Here is a 16,320-nt window from a genome sequence, read left to right on the forward strand (position 1 = left end):
AAAACATTTTGTACCACTACATTTCTTGTGCAAAAGTATTTTTCATCATGTCTTTTAATTTTCACTGGGTGCTTCCTTTTCTTGCAATACAGGAATAGCAGGTTCTTTGTCTATTCTGTATCAATGAAGAATCTATGTACCTTAATGCCTTTCTGCTTTCTAGTGGACTGTTACCGTCTCTGAACACTGCAGAGAAGAACAGTGAGACATGTTGCCAGTATTTCAGTTCTGATCATTACAAAGCAAAACTGACATGAACCTTGTAAGGATTGTCCCCTCATAGCTACATATTCTCATAATTTAGAATCCCCAGCTACATTATATTCCTTTCACCTTTCTTTTCAATAAGTCTTTAGAATCAATTCCATTTTTAGTTGCCTCTGTCTTACTAAGTCAGTTCTTTCACATTTCCTGCACCTGCTACCTCTGTTTCCTGAAATGTCCACTTCTCATTTCATGTGTTTAATGTTTTCCTCCATACTGCAGTTTGACAGCAAAGAAAACACGGGCTGCACTGTATACACTACCTGCTCTTGGTACTCACACATAGCAGTTTTGGGGTAGTAACTAAAAGAAAAATAGAAAGTATACTTCATTATCTATAAAATACATCTATCTGTAAAGCTATGTGCATGTATGCATGAATGAAATAATCTGAAGAAAATTAGCTGCCAATCTCTGAAGAAGCTCTACCACACAGTTATACTTTTCCAAACATTTAGATGTCAGTCAAATTTTAGCACAACCAATACACAATATTCTTAAGTTTAAAGATCATAAGCAAAATTAGTAAATACACCAATTTCTTGTAGGAAGACTTTTTTTTCTCTTATAAATGGAGAGTTTTATCCAGTAGGTACATTTGTGAAAGAGTAGCAATTTTCACAGTAAATGTCTGGCATTAGACCCACCAATAAACATGTACCATAAAAATGACCCTGTATGTATAAACTGAACCTCGTAGATTTTTCCTGAAGATGTTTGTGCAGTAGATAAAGAAAAAAAAAAAAAAAGCACTGCCTGCCAACTTTTACTTATTGCTGATGTTACTCCATCAAACTGGAAAAGGCAACTTTGGAAAGTCATTTTTTAGATTGCATTATGCAGCTTTCAAATTACTAAAGTAATGGGAAATAAAGAACTTGTGAAAAAATATCACCATCAGTGAGATTCTTCATCTGTTAAGGGCTACCTAATGACCAAAGAATCTGCTTAATCTGTAATGGCTATGATTGCTGAATAACATTACTGATCATACTCCAAATCTTTCCATCCTGAACAGTACACTGTTAACAATATAAACTCTGAACAAATTATTCCTGTATTTCACTGCTTATTTTCAAAATACACTAGATCATCGAGTTGATTACAAGTTAAAAATAAGTAACTGACTTTCTTTTTTAATTAAAGTTGTTCATATATCACAGGGAAGAATTGAAACCCCAAAAATGTCAGCTTTAATCTCTACAAAAGATTGTATTTTCTTACTCATATCAAAGAAATGACAAATGAGACTGAAAGAGATCTCAAATCTCCTACACAACTGAAGAAATGTAACTTAAATGTCAGGAGATAAATTGAGCTTGACTATTAAAAATGAATTAAGAGTAATTAAAGTACAGAAGGAGGAAGTGAAAAATTTAAAACAAAAACAGAAGATTCATCTGCAGCATCTAAGAAGGAATTCTTTGTGTTTCACAGTTTATGCGAGTCCTCCTAAACCACTCCAAAGTCCAACGAAAACATCTTAAATAAGAATCAGAGTAGAGCATGCTAAGCTTGAGATATACAGGAAGGTAGGGTGAAATAATGCAGTAGTAGCTGTTTTCTAACAGATCGTGTTGGTGGCTCTCTCTGGCAAGAAAATAAACAAAAGCAAAAATAACAACTGCAATTTCAATGATGACAAAAAACACTTCATCTTGAAATGGCACTTTCCACACACATATTAGTTATTCTCCTTATTTCAGAAACTCCTTATAAACAGCTGTAATTTACAAGATTTCTCAAAATTCCAGTACATGCTACTATTTTCTTTTTCTCAAAGGTGGATCACAGAGATACATTTCATCTTCAAAATCACAGCAGCTATCCAAAAACAAACAAACAACCACCAAAACCCAAAATATTCAAGACCAACACAATTTTTCTGCAATGTTGAGGAGAAAGGAAATCAGTATTTTTCAAGGAAGAGGCAGGAAGAAAGCAAACAACTGGGTTCAGAGAATTTCCACAATTTCATGAGAAACCAGAGAAATTTGGACATCAAGATTTTAAGCAAAAACTTTTACAAAAAATAAAACTTCTCTTGCATTTAAACAATATCCTTCCTAAATGCTGCCCAGGAAGAAGATCACTAGACATGCATGGGAGTAAAGAATAATAATAACGAAGTGCTTCACAGAATCAAAAATATTATCTGAAGCTCAAACTGACATAAACATGTAAATTCAATATTTCATATTATAAGAATACATAAAGTAGTTTTGTTTCTTGTATCCAACAAGAAAATTATTTCATTCCTGCTAGCAACAGTGCAGAATTGTCTTTAGCACATCTGAGAATAAGTCATAGCAAGTACAACCTCTAATCTCCTGGTCATACTAAGTTTCTGTTCTCTCTTCATTTATTAATCACAGGGAATAATTACTGAAGCAGATCAAGGTAATACTGACTGGCTTTAGATTCCCAACTCTTACATAACTTGAACTATTTTTCACCTTGTTTTCAGTAACCTTCCCCTCTTCAGTGACCTCAAAATAAAAATACGTTAATTGCAGGTATCTTTCCTGTATCTATATCTGAAAATTTCAGCACTCCCAGAAACCTATGCATTCATTTAGCCATTTTTCTTGTGACTGAAAGTTCAGTCGTTGTTTTGAAGTGGGTGTTGGAGTGGCTAACTCCTCTGGTTCCCCCTTTCCCATAAACTTCTCAGTAAACGTCTAACTTGGACACAGTTGTTTAACATATTCAACCACAAACAGCACATTTCTATTTGTATGATGGCAGAATTCCCTTAAATCCAGTCCTTCTTTAGATCCCAGATTAGATATAATTTTGAATAAATTCAACACTTTACATCTACCATCATATATCTGTATAATACAAGGGAAAAACATATGTAAAAATTGCTTTTCTCAATACATGAATGCCAGGAGAAATTGAATGTCTGTGTACTCAGCTCAGGAAACCAAGAGGTGGTCAATTTCTGGTCCTTTTCTGGTGGCTGGTGGCATAGACACAAAGCACAAAACCTCTCCAAAATGCCTTACAAAATTTGACCAAGTATCACAGCATCAAGAATGTGCTGCTGTGCGAGCTAAGAAGCCTGCTTTTTACATGGCATTATCACAAGATGCTACAAAAGCTGTAAGACACCTCAGACACAAATACATAGAAAATAAGAACAAAAAACACACAAACAACAAAACATATCAAAGCAGTAGAGCAAATGAATGGAAAAGAAGGTGCATAAGAGCTTGTCTAATTCACTTAAAAGATACAAGGTGAACCATAAGATATCAGTATGCTTTCCATTAGCCTGGAATTCAAACAGGTAAAAAAAATTACAATTAAAAATGCAAGTTTCTAACTCAAAGGTCATGTAGGAAAAAATCAGTACTCAAAAATATTTCTACTGAGAAATTGTTTATTTAAAAAAAAATAATATATGTGTTAGTCAATTCATTTGCAGCTCTTGACCCTCAGTGTTTGAAAAAATCAGCTCCTCTAGTCTTAAATGTAGAACTCCACATTTGAAATTGCAATTTGGATCAAACATTCTTTCCAAAATCCATATGTATAATTAGGCCAGAAGGTAGTGCAGCACCAACTGCATGCTTACACAAAATACTGTCTACATATCTCTCCTGTTATGATCAGGAATATATCCCAGCTCTCCTCACTGCTTGTCAGTGCTTTATTCAATGAGAAGAAGAAATAAAAAAATACACCTCCAATTTATTCCAAAGATTTACCAAAAAAAAGTGAAATGTGCATATTTTTTCTATAATCTTAAAAAAAAAAGTTTAAACATGAAGTTATTAAAAAAAAAACAAAAACATTTAGCTATTGCTTTCTCTGGCTTAATCACAAGTGGTAAAAAAGTCAACACATAATTCAAAAGAATATCAGTGAAAAGAAAGTGCATTTCCACATACTGAAATTTATCAGTGCAAGTTCATTTGAAACAATTTAACATAACCTAGGAAAATATGGAAAATTAGTCTGCTTTCAAATGAGCACAATAGCATCAAGCCTGTTTGGGAGATGGAAATAAAAGGCTACTTTCTCTGCATCCATTGTGGGCCACCGTATTTTGCATCTTGCAAGAACAACATTAAATAGCTACATCTGAAAAGAAAAATCATCATTCCATGAAGTCAAAACAGTCTTGATATCTCAGTTCTTCACTCAGCTTTAAATCACAGAATCATAGACTGGTTTGGGCTAGAAGGGACCATCTCATTCCAACCCCCTGCTATAGCAGGGACTTCTCCCTCTAGATCAGGTTGCTCAAAGCCCCATCTTTGGCCTTGAATGCTTCCAAGGAGGGAGCATTCACAACCTCACTGGGCAATCTGTTCCACTGTTTCACAACCGTCACAGTAAAGAATTTCTTCCTAATATTTAGCCTAAATCTACCCTCTTCCAGTTAAAAGCCATTTCCCCTTGTCCTGTTGCTACACGTCCTTACAAAAAGTCCCTCTCCAGCTTTCCTGTAGGCCCCCTTCAAGTTCTAGAAAGCCATCATCACCTTTGCTGAGTAGTTTGGTTTTAAAGCACTTGCAGGGAAGAGTGCAGCAAGAAAATATTAAAATCTGTTCCACTGATTCAAATGATTGCTCCAAAATTCTCACTGCATTAATAGTTACTAGACTGCAGCTCTTTAAAACTCAGTATTTTGGCCACCTGATAAAATGCATGTTTCATGCCAGTAGGCATTACTCACACTGTGAACTACCTTTTTCTAATATTTTCAGTTTGAATGTCAACTTTTTCTCTTTTTTTTTTTTTTCCTAGGAATCTCTATTAGAAATGACAAAAAGTTATTAAAAGCACAATCAAAAAAATACAAGCTTTAAGATATAAGTAGAAACATACACGCAAATAAATTCCTTGAATCATGCCTAAAACTCTCACTGCAGCATTTTTTAGCAAAATAATCATGTGAAATGTGATTTCAAACAAAGACAGAAATTGTTCACTGATCAACACATTCTAAACATGACAGGACATAAGAATTAGCACAGATTCACTGTACATATTATTACAATGAGAAGTTCAATCTAAGGTGTATTTAAAACCTATTCATTTTCAAATCCTCATGACACAGAATGTGAGCACTGATAATGAAATGTATTTCAAATGTGTAATTGTAATGCACTGCACATTTGGTTTTCCACAAATTATTATGGAAAACAAGAAAAAGAAACCAACCTACAAAGCTACCTTTCTTACATGCTTCTGATTTTCAAGAGAATAAACTTCTAACTATGTGGGTTCAGATTTGGCACTTCATTGCTGGAATACTGAATGCTAAGTGGTTAAAATTCATAGCAGATTAGATTGTTACTGACTGCTACTCAGACAGTTTTACCTACCTTTATAACATTGTGCTGAAAGCTTTGCATTTGTTTTTCTTTATCTAGTTCTTTTTTTTTTTCCTTTTTAAATTGATACCTTCTTGAGTTAATATCATGATCTTACTTAGCAGTCAGCTTCAGAAAATCATTGCTGATGTGATGAATGTAATATTCAGTGAAAAACATCCTTTTATACTTGTCACTTATGTTAAGAACAAATGCAACATTCAAAAAGAATATGCTAAAGCAAGTCTGTAGTTGATCAGCAGATAATAACATTTGCCCAGAAGACAGTGCACTGATGAAACTGATAGAAAGCCTATGCCAGATCCTAAAGCTAAATTAAGGGTGGCTTTGTAGGTTGGTTTCTTTTTTCTTTTCCCACAATTGATAGATAACCAAATATGCTATGCACTACAATTACACATCTGAAGCACATCTTATCTTGTCCAGTTTACTTCAATGCTTCTCAAAACATCTCGAGATGATCTGCACAATAGCTGTAAAAATGTTTTGCTGTCTCATTCTCCTTTGCACAGGCTTGAAAAGTGAACCCACATGAACCTATTAAATGAGGTTTAATAGGGCGAAGTGCAGAATATTGCACCTAGGTCAGGGCAATCTCAACTGTACTTACAGACTGTGAGAAGAACTCACTGAGAGCAGCCCTGTGAGAAGGACTTTTGAGTTTTGGTAGATGAAAAACTGAATATGAGACAGCACTATGTGCTTGCAGCCCAGAAGGCCAGCAGTATCCTGGGCTGCACCAACAGATGGGTGGCAGCTGGGTGAGAAAGGGAATCGTCTCCCTCTGTTCTCTGCACTCATGAGGCCCATCTGAAGTGCCATGTGCAGACCTGGGGCCCCCAACCCAGGAATGATGCAGAGCCATTGGAGGGGGTCCAGAAGAGGGCCACAAGGATGCCCCACTCTTACAAAGACAGGCTGAGGGAGATGGGTTTGTCCAGTCTGGAGAAGAGAAGGCTCTGGGAAGACCTCGTTGTAGCCTTCCAGTATTTAAAGGAAGTTCTTAAGCAGGAGGGAATACAGTGATAGGGCAAGGGGGAAAGGTTTTAAACTAAAAGAGGGGAGATTTAGATTAGATGCTGGGGGAAATTTTTCACTGAGATGGTGAGTCACTGGCACAGGCTGCCTAAAGAGGTTGCCCCATTCTTGGAAGTATTCACAGCCAGGTTGGATGGAAGGGGCCCTGGGCAACTGAATCTAATGCCTAATGTAGTAGTTGGCAACCCTTCCCATGGCAGGGGTTGGAACGAGATGATCTTTGAAGTCCCTTCCAATCCTAGCTGTTCTATGATTCTATGATTAGTATATACACAGATAAAAGGAAGGAATCAAATACCATGAAGGGCAATAAAATCAACAAAAAAGCACTGAAGTCTGACAGTGGGCTTCCTTGTAACAAACTAAAATTACTCCAACAATGGTGTGCAAACATTCCCATGAGTTGCTTCTCCAAGACATAATCCCTGCAATTCAACTCCATCCCTACTCAGACTTGTTCTTTAACCTTCTGTACACAACAGCCAAAATGCATTTTAGTATTACTGAAAACTGAGGCAGAAAGAGCTTTAGACTGATCAGCTTTCTCTGTATGCTGTATTGTTACTTGTTACTTTCTTGATTGAACAGTTCAAATATCAGTCTCTCTGGTCAGCCCACTATGTATGTATTCCTAATGATTTCCTGTTACCTTCACATTTTCTTTAATTTGCACTGGGCTGAATTTTTTTGAGTTTGCTTCAATGAATACATGTTTTCTTGTTTGGTAACACTCTTTTTTTTCCCCTCATAACATTTTGCCTCAGATATCTGACCTTGTTCTCACTTCCTGTCATTTTTCTTTTCTGCATTTGAGATAGTGTCAATTGTGTTCAAAGTGAAAGAGATTACTTTTCCACCTTAAAATAGTACGTAAAGGCATTTCACGATAAATTGTCACTGTGTAAAAGCCTTGCAGAATTCCTCAGAACAAGGCTATGCAGAACAAGGAGAGTTTTGCTGATGTTAAAACATTTGGAGGAGCAGACAACAACAAAAGTTAATTTTTCAGTTTCCTCAATAAAATGCAATGCTGTTATTTAGTACAGACAACAGGATACAAATTGCTTATTTCAGCCTGCTTCTGTCCCTCAGTGCAGCACAGTCCATTGTACCTGAGATAATGACGCTCACTGACGTGGCATTGTTGTTACCAGGCAACCAGAGATAAAATACAGGGTTTAATGATTTTTATTTAATGTATTTTCATGAGAAAGTACATTCTCTTTTTTCCTCTTCTGATGTTATTTGAGGTGGAAACGCTGTTTACACAGGCAGATATATTTAACCATACTTTTGCAATTTGATAAAGAAAATAATTTGAACTGGATATTCGAACAGTGAATAAGTATGTCTAAATATACTGAATATTGCCACTCACAGACTCATCATGGCCATGGCTGAGATCTCAAACTGCTATGCCAGAGTTGAGCATTCAGGAGATCTCACAACAGGGAACAACAGCAGGGAACAGATGCAGCTTAAGAATGTGTGGAGCTGTTACAGATGTCTGTATACTTGTCCAGGACAGAGAGTAAAAACTTATGCCTAAAATCATCCCTCATCTCTCCAGCACTGTTGTTATGCCATAGAATCATAGAATGGCCTAGGCTGAAAAGTACCTCAATCATCATCAAGTTTCAACCCCCCTGCCATGGGCAGGGTTTCCAACCACTCACAAGAGCTGAGTAGAGGGGAACAATCACTCCCCTTTTCCTGCTGGCCACCCCTTTTTTAATGCAGCCCAGAAACACAGTTGGCCTTCCATGCTGCAAGCGCGCACTGCTGGCTCATGTCCAGCTTCTCATCCACCAGAAACCCCAAGTCCTTCTCCACAGGGCTGCTCTCAAGGAGATCTTTCTCCATTCTATATAAATACCTGGGATTGCCCTAGCCCAAGTGCAGCATCTTACACTTGGCTTTGCTGAAACTCATTAGATTCACATGGGCCCACTTCTCCAGCCTGTCCTCTGGAGACAGGCTTCCCTTCCCTACAGTGTATTGACTGCACTCCTCAGCTTGGTGTCATCTGCAAACTTGCTGAGGATGCACTTGATTCCATCATCTATGTAATTGATAAAGATGTTGAAGAGCCCTGGTCCCAAGATAGACCCTTGGGGGACACCGATTGTGAATGGCCTCCACCCAGACACAGAACCACTGATCACAACCCTTTGGCTACAACCAGCCAACTGATTCTTAATCCACTGAACAGTCAGATGTGGTGCTCAGGGACATGATTTAGCGAAGGGTTGTAAGTTTGGTTAGGTTGTGGCTGGACTCAATGATCATTAAGGCTTTTCCAACCTGAGCAATTCTGTGATTCTATGAAATAATACGAATCAGCCAATTCTGCTTGAACTCCTTTCTGAACCTTAATACTGGTCATTTTTAAAGTAGAAAATTCACCAGAGCTACTATAGTGGGATCTGTTACAGATGATTCCCCATGTTTCAGTAATCATCCTTGCTATCAGGCATTTTATCAGGTTCTACTTCCTCTTACCTCGAAAAACAAAAGAAATGCATGTAACAGTCCTAAATACTTAATTAAGTGAACAACTCTGCATTTCATTAGAAGTTTATGATCAATATATTTATGACTCTGGGAAGGCTACTGCATTTGGTTCAGAACTACTTCTGTCTGACAGTACTTCTGAGTACTGTTAGCAAAGTACTCAGCTACTTCTGAGTACTTGACTGGTCAGAACAAAGCTGAAGCTCAGATTTCTCAATCAGAAATTTGTTCAAGGCAAATTTTAAAATCCATAATCCTCATCTGTGAGCAACAGACGTTAACTGGTAACAGCAGAGCCTTACTTCTTCCTCCTCTTTCACTGCCCTCTCTAAACACAGGCAGCTTTGTTTAAGGCAAACAGTATTTTCAAGTAAGCAACAGCTACCAGTCTGTGAGCCACAAACATGTGGCTCCACTCTTATCCTCCACATCAGGAAGCGCTGCCAAGTTATCTTCCAAATTCTCACAAAAAATAATGTTTCCCATTCTTGAACAGAGTAAAATGCCATATTGATCTGAACTCAAGCATATTTAATACATTAAAGAAAAACACATTTTCTACTACTGTGCATGCATGTCAAAAGATCTCAGAGCTCAACAAGATATCTTACAACAGGTTAACCAATGCAACTGATTCCCCCTGCACTTTGAGACTGGATCTCCAGTACTTATATCCCCTTGGAATTACAGATCTTACTAAGCCTAGTGTCATTCCACTGAAACAGATCTGGGGAAAGACTGGTGGAATAATAAATCCTAAGACAGAAACAGCAGTACTGTAGAACACAAGATAATTCTAAAGCAAACTACATCTGTTAACAAGAAATACCTTTCATACTTAAAGAATTCATGCTGGAGATCATTAATTATACCTTTCTTAAAGTATGTCAGAAAATTATTAACGAGATGTAAGCAGCTAACTGTCTAGGCAACCCACATGAAATGATCAGCAAAGAGCCTGGGGTGCACAAGCAGGAATGCAGCAGAACTGGGCAGAAAAATAACTCTACCTTTGTAGCTGACAGTGCTATTATCAGTACTGAAGACACTTCTGTTGGTCACATTTGTGAAGCTTCAGAAAACAACAGAGAGAGAAGGATATAAAAGGGGTAGGTCTGAAAATATTTTACAGTTAGAATCATTAAGACCTCGATCTGTTTATCATATCAGCAGAACTGAGAAGTTATCCCATGGTAAGCAAATGCCAGCTTCAGAAAGGTTTTTAATCTAGCAGAAGAGAACAAAAGCACTGGATGGAATCTAATTACAGTAAAAAGACTAAAAAGACATTTATACCAGTGAGAGTGATTAACCACTGGAACAAACCCAAATAGAATTATAGGTTTTCCATCTTCTACTTTGTTCATATCACGGCAGGATACACTTTTTGATCAAAACTACCTTCCAAAATTCAAGTTATTCTGTTTCACTGTACTTAAGAGAACCGAACAGAGACATACTCATAGAATCATAGAATTGCTCATGTTGGAAAAGACCTTAAAGATCATCAAGTCCAAATGCAGACAAACCATACTACCTTACCTCTAGCAACACTCCACTAAATCATGTCCCAGAGCACCACATCCAAACGCTTTTTCAACACATTCAGGGATGGTGAATAGCCCAGTATCCATCCTTCCAATTTAACGCTTGACAAAGCTCTACTTCTGAGAAAGAGACTGCTTCCAAAAGACTGAATAAAACTGGAAGTACACAAACAAGCAGAGAAGGGAAACAAGCAACCCAGCAGAGTAGCTACCAGAATTAACAAATCGTGTTGTTGTATATTTACAGCATTCACTTTAAAGGGAAAACTTCAGCTCAAAACTAAAAACACAGAAGAATGTGCTTTTTATTTCTGCTACCTAGTTACCTGCCTCAGCTTGGTGCTTTGTGCTAGACAAGCAGATGTTGCCATCATGAGTCTGGTTGTACAAGAATAAAGCTCCAAGTTCAAACTCAGAAAGGGAACGTCAGATTGAGAAACTGCAGTCCTGCATATCCCACGCTATTACTGCATTACTCTGAAGATAGGTCTGACCTGTAGCTCACAGTGCCAGGGATGGCTTGAAATCTCCACTCCTGTCTGTTTACATTAAGTTAAATGGTCTCTGGATGGGAAAAAACAAACAAACAAACCAACCCACAAACAAACAAAAGAAAAAAAAAAAACAACAAAGCTGGGAACAGATACCAGAAATCCCTGCTGTAAAGGGAGCATCTGAATTACTACCCTACTGAATCTTTTTTTTTCCTATTTTTTTTCTCTGTGAGATTGAGAATTTCACCCTTCAGCCTCAAACAATGCAGCTAAGAAGCCCAATGAACTTTTATGCAGTCACCTCAGCTATCTTGAGATTAGCCCTAGACAGCTGCAGACTGATAACCCTCAGTACTTCAGATACCCCAGATGCAGAACTGAGACATCTCTATTCAACACCATGAATTTGAACTCCTAAATCCTGAACACAGCATTCTGAATTCCATTTCAGAAGAAAGATACTTAGAAGTCAGCTTGAGGCATTGTATTTAGCTAGCAATTTCTCTTAAATCTCTGCTAATGCTTCTTTGCCCATTAATTAGTTGTACAGAGCTGTACAGTAATATTAATTATCTTGCAAAACCATGTCAGTTATAGCAGTATATAGCTGCACCAAGATCAAAGATGGACAAACTTGAAGGCAGATCTTCCAAAGATTACATGGAACTATGCCAAGAAAAAATGTCACATAATTGTTGTTCCCTGTCAAAAAAATTCTACACTATTACATATGGATAGAAGAGTAGAGAGGGAGAATGAAATGGCACGCAGGTGGAAGACTTTGATCTACTTAGATTCTCTACGCACCAGACTTAAGTATGAAAAGTGAGCAGCTAGAATGAAGGGAAGAAGAAAGATGTTTCATTTCACTTTCAAAAGGAAAAATAATTTTAAGCCTTTCTAAAAAAACAACTGAAAATTCATGAAGCTTTTACAAGTCAGTAGAAGTCATTTAACAAATTCTATGGTATATTTTGCTATAGCACTATACCACATAAAGAAGTAACTCACTAAATGTGTTATCTGGGGATGTTTATGTACCAAATATCTTATTCCGGAGGTTTACAAAAACAAACAAACAAGAACATGAACTAAGAAGGGACTCTTCTAACTCAGAATTTACTGAAAGTGCATTAGAGGAGTTACTTTTCATTTTACTGTCAATCATATTTGGCTTTATTAAACGTATAAAAAATTTACCACGGAGTTATACCAGTGGTATGACCCAGGAGGTGGCTAAGTACCGCACATTTGTTTGCTTGCTCTTCTCCTTCCCAGTGGATGAGAAAAAGCTAACAAAGCAGTCTACCAATATTACTAAGTTCCAACAACTTTCATGTCACCTCCAATGTAGGGTGCTCCATATAGTTTTAGACAACAAGGATAAAAGACTGAAAGACTGGAAGAAAATTATAGGTAAGCTAGTCCAACTTCCTTCTCAAGGCATAACCAAATGCCTGCATTTACTTGATTGATATTGTTATCATTTCTTTTTAGAGACCTTGTCTATGATAAAGCCACAATATGCTCAATATATGTTGTTATGTGTTTATTATCAGGTATTAAATAAATAATCTTCATTATTTATTTCCTTGAGGCCTCTTTTGAATTCTCGCAAGCACAGGCTAAGTCTACTATTTGTCCTTTAATCCACATATTTTGTTTATTTAATAAATATAAAACTTTTCAAGGGCTCAGTACAGCAAACAAAGTCCAAGCCATAATTAGATGAAAAGTGATAAACTGATCACTAAAACTGAACACAAAGTCAGTAGGAGCTAGTCAAAGAAGACAGATTAGACTACAGTTCTGTATAAGAAATTCACCAATTAATTTAAAAAAAGAGAACTCTGTCCCCAGAATGGCATGCAAGCCAAAGGGATGTAGAGCTTACTGTGTTTCATCTCCTTACCTCCACCACAGTTGTCTTGGCAGCTTTGCACATTGGTTGATTGAAGTTTCTAGCAGTTTTCCTGAAATATAAATAAATAAATAAAAGTAAAATTATAATTTGTAAAACTTTAAAAGTAAAGACATTTCAGAACCAAGTTGATACAAGAATCTCTGTAATGTGAATATCACAAATATTACTGTTGAGTATCTAAAAGTCTAATAAAAAAAAGGAGCAAAAAATATGCCAAAATGTCTAAAATACATAAAAAATAAAATTACGTTTTTCTACATCAGAGAATATTTACAGCTCTTTTGACTTTTAATCAACACATTGTCCAATGGAAATTGGGAATGCTACTGATATCATTTATCAGATGCAAGAGCAGCAGCAAGCTGGGCTGTGTACAGTATCGTCGTATTACTTTTCTGCACAAAGAATAAAATTCATCTCCATGGGGAAGCAAGCACACCATCCCAAATCCTACATATGCCTTCATAATTTAGACTAAGCAGCTACATGGACTTAGACCAGCATTTTGCACAGTAGAAAACTTAATTAAATTCTCTTGATTGAAACAGCTGTTCCAGTTTTGGCACCCAATGCAAGACTCTGGCATTCATCCTAAGTATTTCCACTTAGGACTTCTATAACAAGGAAAAGAATCTCTAGGGAGTAAAAGCAAGACATGCTTTTACCATGCTGAGATATGCACCAACATCCTAGACAAAGGAATAAACAAGTGATCCATTTCAGCCCTTCTGTACTTTCCAGAAAGGAAATAAAATTGTGGGGCAAAACAATTTAAGAAAAAATTGTATGTATTTTGATGGGGTTCCAGTCTCTTTAAAGGTGGAATTCTGCTTTTGTTGGTTTTATTTTTCTTCAAAATGCATGAAAACAAGACACCAAATAATTCATTATCTCCTTTTTCTCCCCCTTTCCATAGGGACAGTTTTTTTCCAGACCATTCTTGTTTCCCAATACCTTTTCCTCATTTTTGCACCCCTTAATCTAATGACTATGCCTAGTAGTATATCCATGCTGAACTTTGAGATGCTGCTGCCACCTCGTGGCTTCAGGAGGGGTAGGGAACAAAAACGACCAAATCCCAACGTGCCATGCATTTTTACACTAATTCCTACTGCAGATACCCATAAAAAGGAAGATATGCCCCAAAACACATATCTTGAGAAATTCTCTTTTATTGGCAATACATATAATCTGTGAATTCTTTAACAAATGCTTCAGAAGGTACAGTCTGTGGCTGTCTTAAAACTAACAAATGTAGGAATACAAAAGTACGAAAGAAAAGATTTTGAGTTTATATCTTTTACTTAGTTCTCATACACAGCCTTAGCAGTAGTGATTATGGGAAATAAAACCTTCAACCAGGCAGAATAGAAAATAAAAAGGAAATAAAGTTTCAAAATTGAATTAAAATAGCAAGGGAATTTAGATGGGAGAAGGTAGACAAAAATAAAGAATTCAGTGTGTCATCCCAAGTGAATACTTTTCTGAGCAAAAGATGCTTTCAAGATTGTACTAGATAATCTGCCAGTAAAAGAAATTAACATAATATTATTGTTAAATAGAGGCAAAAAGTTACTAGAAGAAACATTTCAGCATGGAAATGAGAAGAGATAATGGGGTAGATTGGAACTTTGTTCAAAATGTTTATTTACGGCCACCAATTGTCTCAAGTAAGGCTGAGGGACCTGGGGTTGTTCAGGCTGGAGAAAAGAAGGCTCTGAAAAAACCTCCTGCAGCCTTGAATACTTAAGGAGCTCATAATAAGGAGGAAGATCGATATTTTACACAGTCTGAATGAGAGGAACTTGTTTTAGATTTAAGAAAATTGTTTCAGAAGCAGTTGTCTTCTATAAAAGAAAAGGTTTTACTCCTGAAGAGCTCTCTCCATCATATTTGAAAAGTCATGGCTGTGACTGGAAAAAGAGAAACGTCATTTCCATTTTTAAGGAGGGCAGAAAGGAAAATCTGGGAAACTACAGGCTGGCAACCCTCACATATGTACCCATGAAGATGATGGAACAGACCCTACTGGAAGACAAGTTAAGGCACATGTGAGAAAGAGGTTATCCGAGACAGCCTGTATAGCTTCACCAGGGGACAGATCATGCCTGACCAATCTGGTGGCCTTCTACAACAGAGTGACAGTATCAGCAGACAAAGGGTGGGCAACTGATGCCATCTACCTGGATTTGTGCAAGACCTTTGACATGGTCCCACATCACATCTCTATTTCTAAGCTGGATAGAGATGTATTTGAAAGCTGGACTATTAAGTGAATGAGGAATGTATAGTGCACAGAGTTGCAAGTGTAGAGTCTTGCACCTGGGGAGGACTAACTGCATGCACCAGTACAAGATGGGGGATGATCTACTGGAGAGGAAATCTGCAGAGAGGGACCTGGGTGGCCTGGGAGACAAACAGGTTCGCAATGAGCCAGCAGTGTGCCCTGATGGACAAGAAGGCCGGTGGTACCTAGGATGCATTAAAGAGAGGGCAGCCAGCAGGTCAAGGGAAGTGATCCTCCCCCTCTACTCTGCCCTGCTCAGGCCTCACCTGGAGTATTGTGTCCAGTTCTGGGCTCCCCAGTACAAAAAAAAAAGGCAGGGATCTCCTGAAAAGAGCCCAGCAGAGGGCCACATAGATGATAAAGGGCCTAGGGAAAGGCTGTAAGACCTGGGTCTGTTCAGCCTTGAGAAAAGAGTCATAGAATGGCCTGGGTTGAAAAGGACCACAGTGATCATCTAGTTTCAACCCCCCTGCTATGTGCCGGATCACCAACCACCAGACCAGGCTGTCCAGAGCCACATCCAGTCTGGCCTTGAATGCCTCCAGGGATGGGGAATTCAAAACCTCCTTGAGCAACCTGTTCCAGTGTGTCACCACCTCCTGTATAAGAAACTTCCTCCTAATATCTAACCTAAACCTCTCCTGTCTCAGTTTAAAACCATTCCCCTTGTCTTATCGCTATCAACCCATTTGAAGAGTCGTTCTCCCTCCTGTTTATAAGCTCCCTTCGAGTACTGGAAGGCCACAATGAGGTCTCCCTGGAGCCTTCTCTTCTCCAAGCTAAACAAGCCCAGTTCTCTCAAACTTTCTTCATAGGAGAGTTGCTCCAGCCCTCTGATCATCTTAGTGGTCCTCCTCTGGACGTGTTCCAAGACCTCCTCATCTTTCTTGTGCTTAGGGCC

General features: G+C 37.7%; 1 protein-coding gene across 2 annotated transcripts in view; it reads right to left on the reverse strand.

Moving 5' to 3' along the window:
• OXCT1 (3-oxoacid CoA-transferase 1) overlaps positions 1-16,320 on the reverse strand; it is a 48,653-nt gene that overhangs the window by 23,377 nt on the left and 8,956 nt on the right. For both annotated transcript variants that reach the window (XM_031557210.1, XM_031557211.1), the window contains exon 4: positions 13,121-13,181. In XM_031557210.1, the coding sequence (XP_031413070.1) occupies positions 13,121-13,181 (61 nt within the window). The remainder of the gene's footprint in view (positions 1-13,120; positions 13,182-16,320) is intronic.

This window comes from Meleagris gallopavo, chromosome Z, assembly GCF_000146605.3.
Source record: "Meleagris gallopavo isolate NT-WF06-2002-E0010 breed Aviagen turkey brand Nicholas breeding stock chromosome Z, Turkey_5.1, whole genome shotgun sequence".
Lineage (NCBI taxonomy): Eukaryota > Metazoa > Chordata > Aves > Galliformes > Phasianidae > Meleagris > Meleagris gallopavo.